This window comes from Budorcas taxicolor, chromosome 14 (genome assembly GCF_023091745.1).
Source record: "Budorcas taxicolor isolate Tak-1 chromosome 14, Takin1.1, whole genome shotgun sequence".
Taxonomy (NCBI): Eukaryota; Metazoa; Chordata; class Mammalia; order Artiodactyla; family Bovidae; genus Budorcas; species Budorcas taxicolor.
The window spans coordinates 28388877-28411200 of NC_068923.1; the positions used below are offsets into that span (position 1 = coordinate 28388877).

The following is a 22324-nucleotide window of genomic DNA, read 5'->3' on the forward strand; positions in this document are numbered from 1 at the left end:
CCTCACAGTAACTAGCTAACTTGAGCAGCTCAGAAGCAGTAGAGACAGGATTCAAAGCCTTGTGGGGCTGATCTCAAAGACACTCCTTAGGAATGAGGCAGCTGAGAGCACCGCTGACAGACAGCCCTCTGCTCTCAGCCTCCTTTGGGGACCACTTTAGCAGAAGAGAGTCGCCTTGCCCAAGCTCATGCCCTCGTCCTGGGGTGACTGGCACCCAATGGGTGGTCCACAAGATATAAACGCCTGGCCCCACGTCCCCAACTCAGGACAGCTCTGAAGGGTCCTCCATCTTCAGAGCTCCCTGCAGCTTCTGCTGAGGCCATGTCCTCCCAGCCTCACTTTTTCCTCTGCCCAGTCCTGCTTCCTTCCTCTCCCTTCCAGGGGTGCCGGCCCCCAGAGCACTCCCTGACAGACTTCTTCATCCTCATCTCCACCTCAGAGCTGGCCTCCCAGAAAACCTGACTGCAATATCCACATTCTCTTTACTGTGTTGCCTCAATTGCTTCATCTCTAAAAGGGGAGGTTGGGTTCAGTGAACCCAACCTAGGTTTAGTTTTAAGATTGCAGTTGGCACAGGTGAAAAAGGTTAGGAGTCAGAAGAATCTGATTTCTATGACCATCTCAGCCACTCACTAGCTGCATGAGCTTGGCCCCTGAGAGCCCCACTTTCTAGACTATTAAGTATTGACTATAGACTATGATCTACCTATCCTTCTATCAGAGTTGTTGAGAGCACCAGATTAAAACTACAAAGCCCATAATAACATAAGTTACTATTTTCATGATGCGGCTTCTCAGGTGGTGCGGTGGTAAGGAATCTGCTGGCCGATACATGAGATGCTAGAGAAAAGGGTTCGGCCCCAGGGTTGGGAAGATCCCTGGAGTAGGAGATGGCAACCCACTCTAGGATTCTTGCTTGAAAAATTCCATGGACAGAGGAGCCTGGTGTTCTACAGTCCATGGGGTCACAAAGAGTCAGACAATGACTGCATTTTTAAAATAGCTATTACTGTTACATTTGTGGAAGCTGCCATAACAGGAGCAGACCAGCAAGGAATAAAATGCTGCTGTCCTACAATTCTCTGGGGAGACCCAGCTAAGGTTCTCAGCACTCCAACCGCAAAGCCTGTGGCAACCCTGTCCAATTTGTATATCACGATGTACATCTCCGTTTATGGTATTCCTCCAGTCTCAAAGGACTGTCCTTGACCCTCTGCCCCTTCATCTCTAACTGGAGATTACCGCATGGATCACAAATTCTTCTTCTTTTTAATTTTTATTGGAGTATAGTTGATTTACAATGTTGTGTTAGTTTCAGGTGTATGGGAAAGTGAATCAGTTATACATACATCCACTTTTTTTTAGATTCTTTTCCCATATAGGCCATTACAGAGTATTGAGTTTCCTGGGCTATACAGTAGGTCCTTATTATTTATTTTATATACAGTAGTATGAATATGTTAGTCCCAAACTCCCAATCTTCTCCGAAGAAGGCCTCATGCCTTCTTCTTCATCACTCTTCTATTTTTTCCCCTTTACTGGCATGAGTTCCTTGGGAATTTATCTATTTTCTGTCCCCCTAAAACAGAGAATGAGATGGTTGGATGGCATCACCAACTCAATGGACGTGAGTCTGAGTAAACTCCGGGAGCTGGTGATGGACAGGGAGGCCTGGCATGCTGCAGTCCATGGGGTTGCAAAGAGCTGGACACGACCGAGCTACTGAACTGAACTGAAAACCACCACAAGCACCAGTACCAAATCTTCTCATGCCCCTGTGTTCTTCTCCAGTTACTTCTCATCCCTTCCCTGTACCATCTGTGTCTATCTTCTTATTTCCCATTCCTCTATCCACTGATAACTGGCTTTGCCTCGGCTGGTTAAACTCATCACGGACTTCTCATTTATGCTCATCTTACTGGACTGGTTGATTACATGTGACACATAAGATCACCTTATTCTTGAAGCTCTACTCATTTGGTTTCTGAGTCAACTCTTTCTTCAGTTCAGTTCAGTTCAGTCGCTCAGTCGTGTCCGACTCTTTGCGACCCCATGAATCGCAGCACGCCAGGCCTCCCTGTCCATCACCAACTCCTGGAGTGCACTCAGACTCACGTCCATCGAGTCCGTGATGCCATCCAGCCATCTCATCCTCGGTTGTCCCCTTCTCCTCCTGCCCCCAATCCCTCCCAGCATCAGAGTCTTTTCCAATGAGTCAACCTTTCACATGAGGTGGTCAAAGTTAAATCTGTTGTGAGCGCCTTTTCCTTTCATCATCTTTTTTTTCCTTCTGGCTATGGCTATGCCATGTGGCATGTGGCATCTTGGTTCCCTGACCAGGGACTGAAATCATGCCTCCTGCAATGAAAGCATGGAGTCTTAACCACTGAACCATCAGGGAAGTCCCTGACCATCTTTTAAACCTCAAGGTACTCCTAGGGCTTTACCCCTGGAGCTCATCAGTTAATAATTTCTAGTACCACCTTTGTGACAGTGACTGCCAAATCTTTATAGCTTGAATCTCCTTTAATTTTTGACTTGTATACTCTCCCTTACACTCTCCTTCCCTCTCTGCTGTTGGCACTGGCATCTAGCCAGTCACCTTAGCATTCTAAGTCTTCCTCTGCTCTTTCTCTCCATAGTTACTACGTATTATCCTTTCTGCCTCCTAAATACGCCCTTATCTTTTAACCCCCTAAATATTTCTTGAATCCATTTTTCCTTTCCCACTCTAACCACTGTAGTATCAATTCAGGCTCTCATTGTCCTTTCTATACTTCTTCCATGACCATCTAGCTGGTCTTCCTGCTCCCAGTTTTAAAACCCTTAAATTTACTTTCTTCACAGTGGCAGAAGGATCTGTCTAAAACACAAATCTGATTAGACTGCTCCAGTATTACTTAGGACAATAACAGAAACACCAAATTGTCTAGTCACAGTATGCCTTCCCTGGTGGCCTGCCACGTTCCAATCCTGGCCCAGCTCTCTGGCTACATCATCAGTGACCAACTATCCCCAGCTTTATGCTGTAGTAACTACTGCATGCTCATAACCCCCCGTACTCACCACGCTGCTCTGTGCCTCCTCCCTTGGCCACACTGTTGTCCCTTCCATCCAGAACACCACTCTTTCCCCCCTGACCTGGCTAACCCTTCCTCACTCAAGACTCAGTTGACGTGTCATCTCCCTGAGGAAGTCTTCCTTGATGGTGCAGGAAGGATTAGGTGTCTCTCCTCAGGATGCCTGTGACAGTGCACGTTGCCATCACTGCAAATCTAAATTGCTTCAAAATCACTAACCTTGTTCTGACAAAAAAATCTTGGTGGCTTAACACATTAGTCACATATTTTGCTCACACATCTTCAACCTGGGCAGAGCTTGGTGAGAAGGGCTTGTCTTTGCTCCACGTAGTGTCAGCCAGGGCAGCTCTCCTGACGTCGGGGAAGCTACTCCCTCGATGGTTCATTCACAGAGCTGACAAGCGGGTGTTGGCTGTTAGTTCCTCTCCACCTAGGTGTTTGACTGGGGCCATTCAGACTTCTTCATGACATGGTAGCTGGGTTCCAGGAGTAAGTGTCCTAAGAGACAGGAAGTGGAAGCTGCTAGGTTCTTAAGGCCTGAGTCCAGAAACTGATACAGTTTCTGAGTAGAAATGGAATGTATGCATGCATGTAGACTAAGTCTCTTCAGTCGTGTCTGGCTCTTTGTGACCCCATAAACTGAAGCCTGCTAGGCTCTTCTGTCCATGGGATTTCCCAGGCAAGGATACTGGAATGGGTTGCTATGTATCCAGGGGATCCTCCTGACCCAGGGATGGAACCCATGTCTTCTGTGGCTCCTCCACTGCACTGGGAAAGCCCAGAAATGGAACAAACTTCTGCTATAATGTATGGTCACCCAGGCACAGGGCCCAGATTCAAGGGGAGGAGGGTTAGAGTCCTACCTTCTGACGAGAGGCGTGTCAGAGACTTTGGGGGGCCGTGTTTTAAAACCACCATACTCTTCTATTGGACCATGAGCTCCTTGAGGAACTCATGGTCAGGCTATGTGTTTGCTGAACAAATTTATTCATTCCTGGACCAAACTACCATCATAGAACTTCACATTAACTTGCACCAAGGAGGCTGATTCCAGACAACCCATTTATCAATTACCAAGAGGATTAAGGCTCAAAGGAAATTAGGCTGAAAGTCTTACAGCATTTTAGAAGTTGGAGGGATTTATTATAAGCTAATCAAATTATAGTCTTTCATTTTACCAAATCAAACCAAACAAAAAACCTGAGGTGCACAGATAAAAGAATACAGCAAAGACTTTATGTGGGTCAGTTACATAAAAAAGCGATTCATAGTTTACTATATATAGGAAGTACATGCTATTTATTTGCTCACTTTCTTCCTTTAGCAAGTCAGTTAATTAAACCTCAGAGTCTGAATGATGAGCACTGTTCATTTTCTTTCTTTTAAAGGGGAACACTATTTACTCTTGTGAGCTGGGTCCCACTTACAACTATCACTGTAATTCAGTCATCTGATGATGCACTGTGTGTCTGAGAAAAATGTTCTGTGGCACATCAGTGACTCAAATACTATGCACTGACATGCACCCAGCCATTAAATAGAGCACAGGAGGGTGCATAAGATCTCAGTTATGAGGCATCTTTAGACACGACTGACTCAAACACAAGTGTTAACAACAGAGGAATTTGAGTTTGAATCATTAAATTAACAAAGTCAAAGGAAATGAAATAATCTGACATTATAAGGTTCAAATTACAAACCTAATTCTAAAAGTTGAATTCTGAACAAATTGTTAAAAAATCAGCTTACTGAATATAGAGAGAAAACTAATTATAGTTTTAGAAACACACATTTAGACTTGAAAATATTTCATTTATTCTAAGCTTTCTGAGGAGTTTTCAAAACATTAGATAATCTTATAGAAGTTATAATGACTTTAAATACCCCCACCCTCCCATATTGGTGGGGACTATCAATTCACTGAACACACAGAAGCATTTTACAAGAAAGTAAAATCAGTTTTTCCCTAGGGAATAACCACCCCCCCCCCCCCCTCAGAATTCTTTCCTGTGTGGCAGAACGCTGAGGAAAGGTAACTTCCTAAATAGTTACTTTGTAGGTCAGACTGCCTATACAACTTCATTTTAAGCTATCAGAAGGAAGGGCACAACACTAATTTAGCAACTCTCTAGTAAAGGTAAGTCACATGGGATGCTGGTTTCACTAGACAAACTAAGAGGTATATTTATAACATTATCTGCATTCCCTACCCAATGTTTATGCAGTGACTACGTCTTGCCCAATATAACAACTGAGAAAAAACAAGATCCTTAGTAACAGATCAGAGATAAACTGGAAAGAAAAAGAAAAAATCTAAAACGCTTGCAATCCATCTGTAGGAATTTCCAAACCCCCATCCACAAAGCCTGCATCTTTATTGTTTACAGCAGAAAGAAAGATTGTCCCGAGGGATTAATCATTATCACAGTACTTTATGTACCAACTAGAAGCAAGACATTGGGCACAAAACAGTTCAGAATGTGTGTGAGCTCATGTGTGTATGCTCAGTTGTGTCTGACTCTTTGTGACCCGATGGACCGTAGCCCACAAGGCTCCTCCGTCCATGGGATTTTCCCAGCAAGAATACTGGAGTGGGCTGCCGTGCCCTCCTCCAGGGGATCTTTCTGACCCAGGGATCGAACCTCCGTCTCCTGCGCTTCCTGCATTGCAGGTGGATTCTTTACACCTGAACCACTGGAGAAGACCATTCAGAATCTGTATACACCTGCTAATTCAGATTCTCTAATAGATAAGCTCAAAATCCTTCAAGACAAGGCAACATGGAGTTCACATAAGCTTAAATAATGTTCCAACATATTTGCCTCTTTCAGATGGAACCTAGCTTTAAGAGACGTGGCAGTACCCTGGGGTGGAAAGGGAAGGACAGTTATCTCTTTACCATCAGAAATAGCAACACAAAAAACCCCAGTAATAACAGCTACAGCTGATGGACAGTCTACCATTTGCCAGGCACAATATTAGGTGCTATATGTGTACTTTTATTCCCCACCACAGTCTTTAGATATAAGTTCCACTTGTGAATCCTTGGACTCCCCTGGTGGCTCAGACGGAAAGCGTCTGTCTACAATGTGGGAGACCTGGGTTCGATCCCTGGGTCGGAAGATCCGCTGGAGAAGGAAACGGCAATCCACTCCAGTGCTATTGCCTGGAAAATCCCATGGACAGAGGAGCCTGATAGGCTACAGTCCATGGGGTCGCAAAGAGTCAGACACAACTGAGCGACTTCACTGTGAATCCTTGTATTACAGTAAAGAAAAGCAAGGCTCAAGGCAGTAAAGAGATCTGCTCAAGGGACAGGTGAGGGTGATCTGAACAGCCCAGCTCTGCTCCAGAGCTTGAGTCCTGAATTTATGAACTGCTCACTCCATACATAATTATTCATTTACTTTAATTTAGGTACTGCTTACATAAACCATACAGATGAAACATGTGCTCTTATTATAAAATAATTTAGAAACAGATTCATACAATTGATTTTCAAACCATTAACGACATTAAAATACAGCTGACCCTTGAACGACACGGGGGTTAGGGGCACTGACACCTCTACCCAGGTGAAAATCTGAGTATAGGTGAATCCATGTAGTTAAAAAATGTGTTGTTTGAGAGTCAACTGTGTTTCTTCGGTTATAAAATGCACCATTATTTTCCACACTAAGCAGAAAAAAAAAAAAATTGCTGCCAGTTACAAGATGATAGTAAGATATGTACCAATTTTAGAGATATTAAAACATGAAGATACTTGTCTTAAACACTGATGAGGGACTTCCCTGATGGTCCAGGGGTTAAGTATCCACCTTCCAATGAAGGGGACGCAGGTTCAGTTTCTTGTTGGGGACCTAAGATCCCGCATGCCATGGGGCAACTAAGCCTGAGCACCTCAACTAAAGAGAAGCCCAGACACAGCAACTAAAGGTCCCATGTGGACAACTAAAGACCCAACACAGCCAAATCAATGAATATATATATACTGATGAAATACACACACTGATGAAATACAGTTTGTTTATTTTGCCCACTTGTTCCTATTTATCGTCCCTTTCCAGTTTCATACATTAGCTTCTCTTTACTTACTTAATTGTTGGTGTTCCCAGAATTAGTTCCGGCCTCTTTTTTTTTTGCGGATTACTCTCTCCCCCTGGGCAATCTCATCTATTTGCAAGGTTTCAACCACCACCTGGTAAGGATATTGTAGCTGTCTTTCCCCAGACCATATTTGCAATGGTTTACCTCCAAACTGATATTGTGTTAATCTTTCAAACTCAATATGTTAAAAAGTCAAACTCACTGTCCTTATCCAAAGCCTGCTTCTCCTTCCAGGGTCTATCTGGTGGTGATGGCATACTGGAGTATATACTGAAGAAAAGACTTTAGACTACACATCCAAGTTCAAATCTCAAGCTTTGACACAGCCCCCTGTCAGACTTTAGTCAAATGATCTACTGTTATTCAAAAAGTCTGCTTCTTTATCTAAAAAGTGGGGCTAATAACTTTCAGATGGCAGTAAAGATTAATTCAGCTAACTTATGGAAATAACTATCACATGGTCTAATACATAAGACAGAGGATGAGATGGTTGGAGGGCATCACCGACTCAATGGACATGGGTTTGGGTAGACTCCAGCAGTTGGTGATGGACAGGGAGGCCTGGCATGCTGCAGTTCATGGGGTCGCAAAAAGTCGGACATGACTGAGTGACTGAACTGAACTGAATACATAATAGGCCCTCAATAAATAGTTGCTATTCAGCTATTATTAGTTAATGAGGCCCTCTTCTGCCTAGAAACCTAAGTTGAGAAAGATCCCAGGGAGAAGGGAAAGGCTACCCACTTCAATATTCTGGCCTGGAGAATTTCATTGACTGTATAGTCCCTGGGATCTTTCTAACCCAGGTCTCCTGCATTGCAGGAGGATTCTTTACCAGCTGAGCCACAAGAGAAGCCCAAGAATACTGGAATGGGTATCCTATCCCTTCTTCAGTGGATCTTCCCAACCCAGGAATCAAACAGCTATGAGGGAAGCCCATTCATAAACATTTATAAACAACATTATTATCAACATAAGCCTCACTATTTAAAGATCAAGATTCAGATTGATTTAAAATATAAAAACTAATAAATGTTTGGAAGCAGCATGACAAATAAGTGATAATCAGAAGAAATTATAGCTATAATAATTTCAGGTAAACCTGAATTCTTGAGAATAAAAATGAAACAAGTGGGTTACTTTAAATTAATGACTTCACCTATAAGGAAATAACAGACTCATGCTATAAACATTTCAACAGCTATCAACTGAGATATACCACGTTTACTTTCAAAAAGAGAAGGATAAAAAGAAATTCAAGAGTACTATAAGATTTCAGCATCTCAGTTTTCTGATTAGTTAGAAGGATAGAAAAACCTGAGAGGATATAGAAGGCATGCTGTTTAGGGAAAATCCATTGTGAGCATCTTTACATTTCCATACCAACAGGCATACAAAGAAAGTAGTTTTCCTCAGTGTTTTTAGAAGTCCATGCCACCTTTAAAGAAACTTAAAGAAACAAAAAACAACGCTCAATCCTGCCTTTAATGCTTAAAGTCTTTTTTTTTAATCCCAAACTTAAAATATTAAAACAATGGCAGGTTTTGGAGGAGAAAAATTTTTAATTGAAGTAGAACTGACCTACAACACTGTTGTCCCAGGTGTACAATGTAGTGATTCACTACTTCTATACATTACAAAAGCACCACCGCAGTTTAAGTCTAGTTACCATCTGTCACCACACAAAGTTATTACAGTAATATTGACTGTATTCCTTATGCTGTACATTTCATTCCCATGACTCATTTATTTTGTAACTGGAAGTTTCTACCTCTTAATCTCCCTTACCTATTTCACTCATCCCCTCACACCCCAACCCTCTAGCAACCACCTGTTTGTTCTCTGTATCTATGAGTCTGTTTAGTTCTGTTTGTTCATTTGTTTTCTTTTTTAGATTCTACATATAAGTGAAATCACATGGTATTTACCTTTTTCAGTCTGACTTATTTCACTTGGTTCATCTATGTTGTTGCAAATGGCAAGATTTCATTCTTTTTATGGCTAATAGTCCATTATATGTGTGTTTATATACATACATACATATATATATATAATTTCTTTATTATTCATTCATTTACCAATGGACATTTAGTTTGCTTCCATATCTTGGCTATTGTAAAAAATGCTGCAATAAACATAGGGGTTTATATATCTTTTCAAACTAGTGTTTTTATTTTCTTCAGAAAAATACCCTGAAGTGGAATTGCCAGATTGTATGGTAGTTTTATTTTCAACTTTATTAAAAGCTTCCATACTGTTTTCCATAATAGTTGCACCAATTTACCTTCCCACCAACAGTGCACAGGCTTCCCTTCTCTCCACATCCTCGCCAACACTTATTATTTGTTGTCTTTTTGATATCAGTCATTCTGGCAGGTGTGAGGTGTTGTCTTGCTGTGGTTTTGATTTGCATTTCTCTGATGATTAGTGATGATCATCTTTTCATGTGCCTCTTGGCCATCTGTATGTCTTTGGAAAAATGTATCCTCAGTCTCGGCCCATTTTATAATTGGTTTGGGTGTTTTTGATGTTGAGGGAAACAATTTTTTTGCTTAAAAGCTTTGATCAACATAAGCACTGAGTATTCTTGCTTGATGAAAACGTTTGCCTTCCAGCCTAAGTGGTGTACAAAACAAGAATTCAACGTGGGCCACGCTGATCAAACTGCTTTGCTTTTTTAGTCACAGATGGAGAAAAACCAGCCTTGTGGATGAAATGAGGGACATTGAAAGTCCACTAATTTGTTTTGGAGTAAACAGGGAAACATTTTATTTAAAATTCTTCAAAGTGATTTTTCTAGAAGTTATTTTGGCAACAGAATAAAACTTCAGCTATAAACACTTGCCACAAGGACCTTCCAGCAAAGGCTGAATGCAGGTGAGAAAAGTATTCCTCACAAACTCTCAATGGATTTTCAGCTGTCAGTTGAAAAGCTATCATCCGAATTTGTTCTTCACACAGATTAAGCTAAATTTTTCCCCTCCCTGAGCCTTTCTTGCTTTCTTTTTTTTTTTTTTTTTTGAGAAATTCAGTAAGTCAGAAAATTAAGAAGCTTGGTACAACTTAATGCTTTGCAAAGTGGACTCTGGCACTAGACTGAGTTGCAAAGCTGGTTCTGCCAATTATTAGCTGGGCGCCCTGGGGCAACCTACTAAGACTTCCTGTACCTCGGTAGCCATATCTGTAAAATATGTAAAATACTATCTGTACCTATTTCAGATGACTGTTTTGAGCAGTATAGGAGATAGTACACGTAAGGCATCAGAAAAACATCTAGCTTGCAAGAAGCACTTGAAAAATGTTTGTGAGCCTTATTAGTACAGCTAAATTTTGGCTGTAAACACTTAATGTAAGAAGTACTGTAATGAAGTTGGGTTTCACCCCTTGAAGTTTCAGTTCTTTGTATATAAAACTTTGAAAAACATCTTCCAAATGTTATGCTTTGCTGAATGCTTGCAAGTTTGAAGCAGTTGCTTTTGTCTTTATTGTTTCAGAAACAGAGTAATATTATCCTTCAGTTCATAAATCTTTCCAAGCACTTTTCCTTTTGACACGACTGAACAGGTCTAACAGAATACGTTGTTGTTGTTTAGTCGCTAAGTCGTGTCCAACTCTTTTTTGAGTCCATGGACTGTAGCCCGCCAGGCTCCTCTGTCTATGGGATTTCCCAGGAAAGAATACGGGACTGGGTTGCCATTTCCTTCTCCAAGGGATCTTCCCAACCCAGAGATCAAACCTGCATCTCCTGCATTGGCAAGCGGACTCTTTACCACTCAGCCACCAGGGAAACAGAATATGAGGCAATATAAATATTCACTGATTATTTCTTCTCATAGTTTGATTTCAATTTTTAACAGTAAAACCTTCAATTCATTTGGAATGTATTTTAATGTGGAATATAAGGGCTTCCCTGGTGGCTCAGATGATAAAGAATCAGCCTGCAATGTGGGAGACCTGGGTTCGATCCCTGGGTTGGGAAGATCCCCTAGAGAAACTTAAGATTTAAGTCATGTCATTAAAGCATTAGCCAATGGTTCCAATTTTTTTTTTTCTTGAATAAACCAATCTTCCCCCATGATCTGAAAATCTACCAAACACCAAATTTCACATTTTCACAATTTTTCTGTTTATTTCCTGTTGTTTTCTCAGTAGAAAAAGGGGCTTGATTACCTTGGTTAGTCACTGAATCACCAGAGTAATGCCTTGGTGATAGAAATAAATGGCTGAAAGAGGTTTCCTCTCCCGACTTCAACAGGTTTAATGGATTTTCTAATGATCCAAGGTACATTATTGAAACAAACCCAAATTTATCATATGTACAATTCTTTCAATATGCTGGCAGATTTTATTCTAATATTTCACTTAAGATTTCGTAAGTGTAGATTTATGTGAGAGTGTTCTTAACTTTTAAGAAAAAGACAAAACATGGAATTTGGTCATAAGTCACCCAAGTTTCATAAACTAGGAAATGGTCCCTATTTTCCCAAGGTGTAAAACAGATTAGCTAACACAGAAAATATCCATTCCTTTAAGATCTGACAAAATTTAACAATTAATATGTCTAGGATTTTTATGTTTGGGAAGGAAAGGACCTTTCTTTTCATCTTATTTTTGTAAATGTCATTCACAGTTTTGACCATTCTGAGTCCATTTTGGTTATTTTTGCTTTAAATCTACTTTTGGCCATTCATTTTGCAGATTTAATTCATTGTTGTAATGTTAAACATATTACTCTTTACAAATCCATTTAAAAAATTCCCTTTGCATCTATGGTTACAAACTTCTCTTTTTTTTTTTCTTTTAAAGGTGTGCCTCAGGATAATATTATGGTTAGATTAAAAAAAAAAAATCAAATCCTTGCCTTTTAACAGAACAGTGTAGTCACTGTGTGGAAAGTTCAGGTTTAATTTTAAACTGTATCCTGTTTTTTATGCTTCCAAAACTTCTGCTTTCCCCCTCATTCTTAGCCAATTGATTAGGAAGTTATTCATTCTATTTCTACTTAAGCACTGCTTGACTTTACTTTCTTGATCCTGTTATTTCTTAATTAATGTCAATAAGAAAATGACATTTAAAAAAAAATTTCCTTGCACTCTTCCATCTTCCCTCTGCCTACCAAACTACTGAAACATTTTGTAATCACAGATTCCCATTACTATAAGTCTGTTTCAGTATTCTTTTTTGAGAACTCATTTATCATTAGTCTTGTGAATGAGTGAAGTTGCTCAGTGGTGTCCGACTCTTTGCGACCCCGTGTACTGTAGCCCACGAGGCTCTTCTGTCCATGGAATTTTCCAGGCAAGAACACTGGAGTGGGTTGCCATTTCCTTCTGGTGGATCAAACCCAGGTCTCCCGCATTGCGGGCAGTGGTGGGAAGTCCTATGACTTATGACTTAGTACTATATTAACAATTCTTATTCACAATTAATTGCATACCACTTAAAAAAAAAATCACCCTACTATCATTTCTTCCCCTTATCAGGTTCTTTACTCTTACTACTTATTTGGCTCTTGCAAGTCTTCGCGTAATTTCCCCCCTCCAGGGCAAGCACATGACTGGGATATTTTGCAAGTCATTCACTGTCAATGATGATCTCTGTGCTGCCCTTTCAAGATGCCTCAGCTGGCTGTAAAATTTGAGTAACAACCTTTTCCTGTTGATATCTAAAGTGATGCTCTGTTGCTTTTAGAATATAGTGCTACCACTTAACTGGATACAAATTTATTCTCCTTCTTTCATATGGATAACAACTTCTCCCTCACTCCACTCTATGCCACCCCCACATGATGTTTAGAGTTTATTCATTTTTAAAATACAACAATTTTGTTAGAATACATTTAAAGAGTGAATTCTTTCATCATTATTATTCTCTTAGTCACAGCTTTCTTGAGATATAATTCACATAGCATAGAATTTCCTCATTATTTACTGCTGGCCACCTTTGATGTCAAGATTCACGATTCCCTTCAGCTAAAGTGGTGGTGAACCTGTGACATTTAATATGTAAGCTCGGGTTATCAGAGGCCTATCTGATAGGCCCTGAAGCTGACTGTTGCTGCCATACTGCACCTTCTCCCTTCTGTTCCACTGGCTCCATCTTGGAACACACTTTACATTCTTCACATACTCCTGGCTTTCTCACCAGGTTCCTCTTCTTTCTCCATTGTTTTGCCAGGTCCAATCCTCACCCTTCCTCTCTCATTCTATACACTCTTCCTGGGTAATCTCATCCACTTTGGGGCTCCACCTGTCATCTCTATCAGTGGTTCTCAAGCCCCTCCGTGCATACTGTTTCTGCAGAAGCATTCTTCCATCAGTAGCATCTCTCATCAGACACAGCAATTCACAACTGCAGGGATACTCTGAAATCTCAGGAGGTACATTTATAGCTTCAAGCAGCACTTGTCTGGGAACCTTTAGTTGGAGACACGTTTGCTCCATCTGTGGAGGACAGCACCCACCATCCACTGAGCTGTCCAGTGCACGGGCCTGGGGGGTCATGACCACGAGACCTGAAGATACAGACGGTTCAGTTCACCACCACGTCTCACAGTGGCTAACTCGAAGCAGCACGAGTATCTGCTGAAGGAATGAATTCAATCACTAATCACTGTGGTTTCTAATTCATGCCCTTTCGACTCATCCTCCTCGTTTCATTCGCATTGTCAGAGTTTTAGTTAATGTCACGATTATGGTCTATTGGCTATTAGTGAAGTCTCCCAGCCTCGAGTCCTGCTTCTCCCAACCCATTCTTCACGCTAGAGTCAGTTATCTTTTTCAGTTATAGATCAGTTCTTACCATCCCTCAACTTAAGGTCCTTTAAAATCAAACCTAAATTTCTCAACAGATATATAAGTCTCTAATTCTCTTGACTTTGTACATAGCATTTCTTCTACTTAGAACAACTCAGGTATCAATGTAAAGAGAATTTCTTGATGCCCCAAAGCTGAATTAAACACTCATCTTTTGTGCTCTCTGAAGTGCCCTGTTCTTTTCCTACTACTGTACATATACTGTATTACAACTGTGTGTTTACTTGTCTGTCTCAACTACACTATACATTTTGATAGGTGAGCCAATGTCCTTTTCACTGTATCTCAATGCCCTGCACAGTGCCTGGAACAGAGAAGGCTTTCGATGAGTGTCTGGTGAATGAATATCACTAGTGACCACGGAAGTAGGTAACTCTGGAATTTTATCACAGGGACTCTGAACCCAGTGGGATCCATAAATAAATACGAAGAGGCCATAAACACCATGAAACTGTACCCAACATTTTTTGAGAGTAGTTTTCAGACTGTGTGAAGAGTCAATAATCCTAAAAACTTTAAAAACATCCCTGTTGGAGTTTATTTGGTTAGAAAGAAACTTGCTAAAGTATATTACAAATGAACAAAAACAAAATGTAAATACATAAACACAACACACAGACACACTAATATACATACACAGAGACTGACTGAATTATATCAAGCCTTATGGTAAATCTTTTATTGGAAAGGGACAAGAATCAGAAAGTTAAGAGGGCTGTAGCAGGACTGAAGAAAACCAGATGATGCCAGAAAAAGAATTTAGAAAGATAGAACAGAGAATGAAAAGGAAATTAGGTCTACTCTGTCATTTCATATAGGCTCCTTATGTAGCCAGCCTGTGAAAGGTTAGGGCTTTACAAAGGATGTCCCAAGTCTGAAGATATCTGTATAGTTTTGAAAACTGCATCTTCAGCTTGCCGTAATGCTGCCCAACTTCAGCATAATTCTGTCTCACCAGTCTAGTTGTCTTTTCAGTTCTGTCCAGTGAATCTCTGTCTTGACACTGACCTTAGACAGAAGGAAAGAAAGAAAAAAGGCAGGCAGTCGCCTGGGCTCATGAGAAAAGAGACACAGGGAGAAGAGTAAAAGTCAAATGCTCATTACTTTTCAGGTAACCATCTTCCTCCAGCTCACTCTATTCCTTTGTCTTTACTTAGGGTAAACTTTATATACTTCTTTACTTGCAAGAATCTTGACAAGATATCATGTACTTTGGTAAAGTAAGGAAATATACTTAAGTTCTGCAAAAATACAGGCAGTTTTGAGAGTTGTGTGTGGTTTTTTTAAAATAAATGTCGACGATGGTTACGTTAGCCTCTACTCACTAATTAAACATTTAATGAAACTAGAAATACGATTTTTCTTTCTTTTTTGGCAGAGGGGAGGTTATTTCCATATAGCATGTAATGTACTATACAGCCTGGTTTGCTTTAGAAGATGCCAACTTTTGTATCATAAGATTCTGTTACTGATTCACTAAAGTAGGACAAGTACTTCAGAGGTGGTGACAGGCTTGGTTTTGAGTGTTTTGATGCTACCCAGGCTAACTTCCACTATGGACCTCCTGTCAGGTCCTCAGTATAGCTACTGGTCTTACTTACATTCAGGCTGTCTCTGGCTGTGAAACACATCTTGTTCACATGGGAATGAAAAATGGACTCTTTCCTCATTATTATCATCTTTCATCCAAAGGAAATAAAAGCCAGAGGATGGTAAATCTGGTCAAAAAGCCCGAAAAATTTACTGACTGGTTAAACAGCATCTTAATAATCAGGAATGGCCCACAAACCTATAAAGCAATTCATCCCCATAGTATTCATTTAACATCAGTCTACAAGAATAACCGATATACAGAGATAGCAGTCTCATGAATTTTACATGTGCCTTATTTTGCAGCAGAACTCCACTGTATAAAATAGACAAAATTGTGACTGTCAAAACAATAGTTTTAAAGAACCAAGTAAGTCTTAAAGATTCTGTATTTTTCTGTCCTATTTGAGATCTTTCTGTCTTAATCTACCAATAAAATATAGATTACTTTAAATCAAATTGATAACTGAGGATTGCTCTAGGTACCTTCTTGCTAAATTTATAGTGAAATGTAGTGATCAATTATTCTGGCTGGAAGTTGGGGTGACAGGGGAGGAATAGGAGAGAAAGAGGAAAAATTTCCATTTACCAAAGTCCCACCTGATAGTGTACTTATGTAATACAAGAATCAATTTTTTTTTAATTCCAGGATACACTTGAGAGTTATAATGAGTTTTGCCCTGTATCTACTCTGATATCCTTTTTGACAAGGTATTGCTGTTAATGATTTACTGAAATCTGGTTTACATTCCGTTAGGTAAGCAGAACATGGCGTTGAGAACTTGTGCTTTATTTTTTCGATAGCAGTGTGTGGAATTTTGAAACCCTTTCAAATGCTACTGGGACAGTTTGGAGGAAAGAGAAAGATGAGAATGGAAGAAAAAAAAATTCTATAACCTCGTTCATTGCCTGCTCTACTTGCATCCTTATCCTTAATCTTGTCGAACTCATTCTGTCCTCCATCTTCTTTGGGTTTCACTGCTGCAAGAGAGACCCAGGTTAGGAAGTGACTTGAGTATGATGCCAGGATCGATGTTGACAATGAGATGAGAGCCAGAAGTGAAGCCGCAAGGGGCTGTGAAGCCAGAACTGGAAATGAGTTGTTGGGGGTTCTCAACATGTGGCATCTATATAACATCATATATTCCATTTACCCAAATGGGTATGAAATTCACCAAACCAATAATACTCACCCAGAGGATAAGGGTCTACTATCATTGACACAGTATTATTTGGTACTCTTCAGCTGAAATGCACACATTATTAAGATGTTCTAACATACTACTTCTGGGAAGACCTTTTCTGGTGAAGTGTGGAATGGAAAGGGAACATGGAGCAAGATGACATGGATGGCATCACCTGGGAAATCCAGCAGTCCGCTCCAACAGATGCCCACAAGGTAGTATTTACCTTTATGAGCCTTGCAGACTCTGATACCCGATCTCACTGACTGGACACAGGAATGCAGACTCATGCTAACAAAACTCACAAGACACTGATGTATACAAAAAAAAAAAAAAGAAGGCGACTTTATTATTTACAGTGAACAACAGAAGAATCAGGCATACTGACGCTGCATCAGTCTGACAGTGATGACTCTGCATCAGCCCGATAGTGCATTATCTCCTTGGGAAGGCAAATCACCAGAGGGAAGCTTGGTGCACACGGAAGCAGAGCAAGTGGAGTTAATTACGCAGGATTCCAGTGCAGAATGGCATGAGGCTCTGCAGCTCTGTACCACAGGGCTATCCACCTGCACACAGGCTGGATGCTTGCCTCCACCTGGCAGGTGCTATTGGTCAGACAGTGCTTTGTTAGGTATCGTGACAATTTCATTAAGAGTTTTTCTTTTCTTCTGTTTTGGAGAGAGAGAAAATGCTCTCCTGAGCATTTTTGTATGTTTGTGTGTTTTAAAGATGTCAGTACCATCAATCAGGTTAGTCAAATCTCTGCGCCCAGAGTCCTCATGTCTCGTAAGATCACGTTGCCTTTCTTGACTTTAATCAGTTAGACGTTCATTTCTTAGTTTAATTTTCAGAGAGTATTTGCATTTTTCTGCTTTCTGGGATCAAGAGGGGCACCACATGGTGAACTCCACATTTGCCTACAGGTTCCACAAAGTGTCAGTTAGATTCAAATCAACCTGTATTCACTGTGCCAACTTTACACCCACTGCTGTGCCAGACACAAAATAATATTTAAAAGCATAAAGAGAGACTCTAAGGAGACACTGTATCTACTGGATACCTACAGTCCTAAATTCTTTTAAGGTATATTTATTCATTTTTTACTAGCATTTATAGATCCTATCCTATATATGAGGATTAATGACATACAAGAAATATAATGATAAAAATTGTCTTGTTCCCTTTAAGAGCTTACAGTCTAGCAAAGGAACAAGACATTTTAACAAACAAACAAAAAAAACCAGGTATTGTGCCAAATGGTATGGAACCTGGTGGAAGGAACACTTTTTTAAAATCTAAGGGCAGAAACAGAAGCCATCCTTCTTAATCTGTTTTTTAAAGTACTAAATAATAATGAATATTTAAAAAAATTAACAGTGGTTTGAAGCACAAAGTATAATAAATTTCTTTCTCGCTTCTTCCCTACCCCTATTCTATCTCTCAAGGTTGTCCTCAGAAGTTGGAGAATACTTTCACATCTTTTTTGTGTATATGAAACACACACATAAACTTTTGCATTCCCAAACACATATATTTTAAAATTTCTGTATTTTATCAATGTGTGGAATTTATATATTACACATTCTATTCATAGAACATAGACACACATGCACATATACATGTATATAATGCACACATGTGTGAGATCATATTATTATCTCTCACATCTAACTTTTTGTTTTAAATTATAACACATACACAGAAAAGTACACAAAACAAAAATGCCTAGTTTAGAAAATAAATTACCCTACTGAGCTTCCACCAGGTCCATAAACAGAGGATTCTGAGTACCCCAGAAACTCTGCACCACCCCCAAATCATTATGCTAATCTTAATATTAATCATTTACTAGCTTTCTATGTAGCGTTACTACCCAATGCAGGCAAAGTCCAAATCTGCCTGCAGTAGCAAATGCCCTCAAGGAAAAAGCAGTGTTAGTTCTGAATTTTCATTCTTTTTGATGGAATGGTAAATGGAACTGCTTCTTGAATTTCTCTTTCTGATCTTTTGTTGTTAATGTATAGAAATGCAACAGATTTCTGTGTATTAATTTTGGAACCTGCAACTATACCAAGTTCACTGATGAGTACTAGCCGTTTCCTGGTAGCAACTTTAGGATCTTCTATGTATAGTCATGTCATCTGCAAACAGTGACAACCTAACTTCTTCTTTTCCAATTTGGATTCCCTTTACTTCTTTTTCTTCTCTGACTGCTGTAGCTAGGACTTCTAAAACTATGTTGAACAAAAGTGGTGAGAGTGGACATCCTTGTCTTGTTCCTGATCTTAGAGGGAGTGCTTTCAGCTTTTCACCATGGAGTATGATGCTAGCTGTAGGTTTGTCATATATGGCCTTTATTATGTTGGAAATATGCACCTCTATGGCCACTTTCTGGAGGGTTTTTATCATAAATAGGTGCTGGATTTTGTCAAAAGCTTTTTCTGTCTAAGCTTCTTTGAACTCTTGTTTTTCCTTACAGTTCCTTAGAGTTTCAGGACTTTGCTCCTCTGAGGATGTTTTCTTGTACATATTCAACAACTTCAATAATTTTCAGCAAGAAAATTGTTCAAATAACTTAATCAGCCATATTTCCAGTAACAAAAATTGGTGACACGTCTCAATTTCTTCCTGTGTTACAGTTCTAAGAATAAATGTAGATTCTTATCTACTAGATTCTGACCCCATAGGGATTATGAGAAGTAAACATCTTCGATTTTCCACAGCATGAATAGTGAAACATGCAATAAATGCACAAAGACTAAAGAATAAGCGAATGGAAAAGAGAGGGAATATGTAATTATCCTGCCCTTGAAGAGTTTCCATTTTCCTTCTGTGAAGGAAGATGAGATGTATATGTATAAAACAATTTGACACAATAAAGAGGCATGTTTAAATGAAATCACTTATATTCACTGACATGGACAGATTTCCAAGATACACCATCAGATGGAAAAAGAAAGTTATAAGATGGTGTATGTGTGTAAAATATACCTAAATCTATAGCTATCTCCATGTGTATAAACATGTATGTGTGTAATATGTGCCATGTATATTCTTGCTTATATGCAGAAATATGACAGTAAAGACACATAATGGTGGTTATCTCTGCAGATTGGAATTGGGAAGCCAGGAGCAATCTTTTCACTTTCAAATATCTTATGTAATAATTTTACATGAAGCATGTATTACTTTTATAGTTAGGGGGAAATTTTCAAATTATATTCAAGGGCAAACATACCTGACACAGGAAATCAAGAACTAAAAACATCCAGAAACCAGACCCCAATAAACGGTTATTTTGAGACATTAGTCTGCCATCTTCTCAGTTGGTCAGCTTTCCAAATAAAGTCATACTTCTTCCCTCAAAAAATAAAAATAGCCTGGAAGACAGCTATTACTGGGGAAGGCTTATTTGAAAAGGTAGGACTTGAAATGGGTCCTGCAGGACTGGCAGAACATTAAGTTAGAGGAGAGGAATGGGGGGAAGTGGCCTTGATGAACAAGAGCTGTGCTGTGATCAGACAGCAGGGAAAGAGTTAGAATGGCACCCAGAGAGGCCATGAGGAAGTGCATTCACCTGGCTAAAACTAACTCCAGTTTACACTGAGAGGCAGGATTAAACGGACATAGAGTCAGGGTCTAAAATGGTGAAATCTCATCAATATTAAGTTTATAATTGGGTTGATGGGAAATAGAAGTCAATACGAGACAATACTCATCAAATGGAGTAGTTTTTGCAGAATGAGATCAAAGGAGAAAGACCCCTGGTAATTTGCAGTGTTAGACTAATAACAATTGGTTTTTACTAAGTTGAGAAATGCAGTTTTGGACTATTCAATTGTTGCAGTGGGTAAAACTTAGCAATACTTTGTTCAAAATCAAAAAAGTCTCTACAGTTGACTTTAAGGAAGAAAAATTCTAAATAAGTAAAATTTGACAGAATTAAGTATCTTTAGGGTTTCAAATTATTTGGATCTATATATTTATCACATTACGGCCCAAATCACAAAATTATGAAAACCAAAAAAAGATCACTATGAATTCATAATACAAGTGATGATTAAAAATTTTTTCTTCCAAGTAGGTTTTAACTTCTGAGTGACATATTACAGCCTGGGGCTATAGTCTTAAAGTGAAGTTTATTATAGTTTTACAGTATTTCAAAAGTTTCAGTCAGATACTTTTTCTTGCCTAGCTAGAGGTCAAAAGCTTGAGGATTCTTACATGATAGAAAACAAACTTCAAAAAGCTTAAAAAGTGACCTGTCATGCTTCAGACTCTTTACTTTTCTGTAAGGTCACATTTCTGAGGAAGATGACAGAGTTGGTGATTGTGTAACTAAGCCTCCAGAACTACTTACGACTCTGGAATGTGATCATTGTTTTGCAATGGAGTTGGTCACCATCATATGAAAATCTTGGGAAATAAAATATCTTGTTTACCTGCTAGTTCCTGTCATAGAATAGCTCATTCACACACAGCACTGCACTACTTTAGTCTAAATTCCCAAGCTACATTGCTTGGCACTAATGATTCTATCTTAAAAGAATGTTAAGACTATTTCTACATACTTCAAGAGGTAAGCAAAAGAGAGAAGAGGGTCAGGGGAGAAAGAAGAGTGGGAGAGAAGAAAAGAAATGCTTCACAGTAATGCAGGAAGCGGGAGATAGGAGAGGACACAGATGAAACAAAATTGGCTCTGAGTTGCTACCTGTTGGTAGAAGGTGTAGCTGAGTACACAGCAGTCCATCTTATAGTGTGTCTCTGTATCTTATATAATTAACTGTTCCATAATTTAAAATGTAAAAATGAAAAAGAGCGAGCACATACTTAATTTTTCAAGACTGTCTCCTAACTTGCAACCTAAAAAGGGATAATACAGCACTGTTAATAGTACTGCAATAAACAAGTCATCTTTAGAACACTGACTTAAGAGTTTAAGAGTTTCTGAAGCTTATCTGTCCAGCAACAATGACAAAATTTATGCTGGATGATAATCCTTATTCTGCACATCATTCTTACAATAAAGCACTTTCACATCCATATCTCAACCACTCTACACATGAACACTGTGAGATCTGGTGGGTGACATTCTAATTTAGGAAAAATATGAGGAGTTAAGTAGATTTCAGTTCTTTCACTCATTCCACAAACATTAAACACCTGTGTTAGGCAAATCTATTCTAGCTATTAGAAATTAAGAGACAAATAAAATGTGATTCCTTTTTTTAAGAGGTGCATAGTCTAGCAGAGGGGAGGGATTTATAAAACAATTACATGATGATATGGTTTATACTACAACAGTATTTTTCAAGAAAAATTTTTTTAACTATGACTTAAAGTAAGAAATACATTTTATACTGCAACCCAGGATAAACAAACAAGTTTAAGTGAAACAGAAGTTTTATGAAACATGACTCTTTCTATACACGATTCAGTCTGTGGTATTTTCTAATCTACCCTATTCTGTATCTTTTCTTTTTTTAATAAAATGCTGGTCACAACCTTTTACAATTGGGTTGCTGCTTACAACATCTCATTATTC

General features: G+C 39.2%; 1 protein-coding gene across 2 annotated transcripts in view; it reads right to left on the reverse strand.

The window, feature by feature from the left end:
- NSMCE2 (NSE2 (MMS21) homolog, SMC5-SMC6 complex SUMO ligase) overlaps positions 1–22324 on the reverse strand; it is a 231101-nt gene that overhangs the window by 93304 nt on the left and 115473 nt on the right. The window contains exon 5 of one of the 2 annotated variants that reach the window (XM_052651786.1): positions 16490–16573. The exons of the other annotated variant lie outside the window; for it this stretch is intronic. Coding sequence (XP_052507746.1) covers positions 16490–16573 — 84 coding nt within the window. The remainder of the gene's footprint in view (positions 1–16489; positions 16574–22324) is intronic. 2 annotated transcript variants of the gene reach the window in all.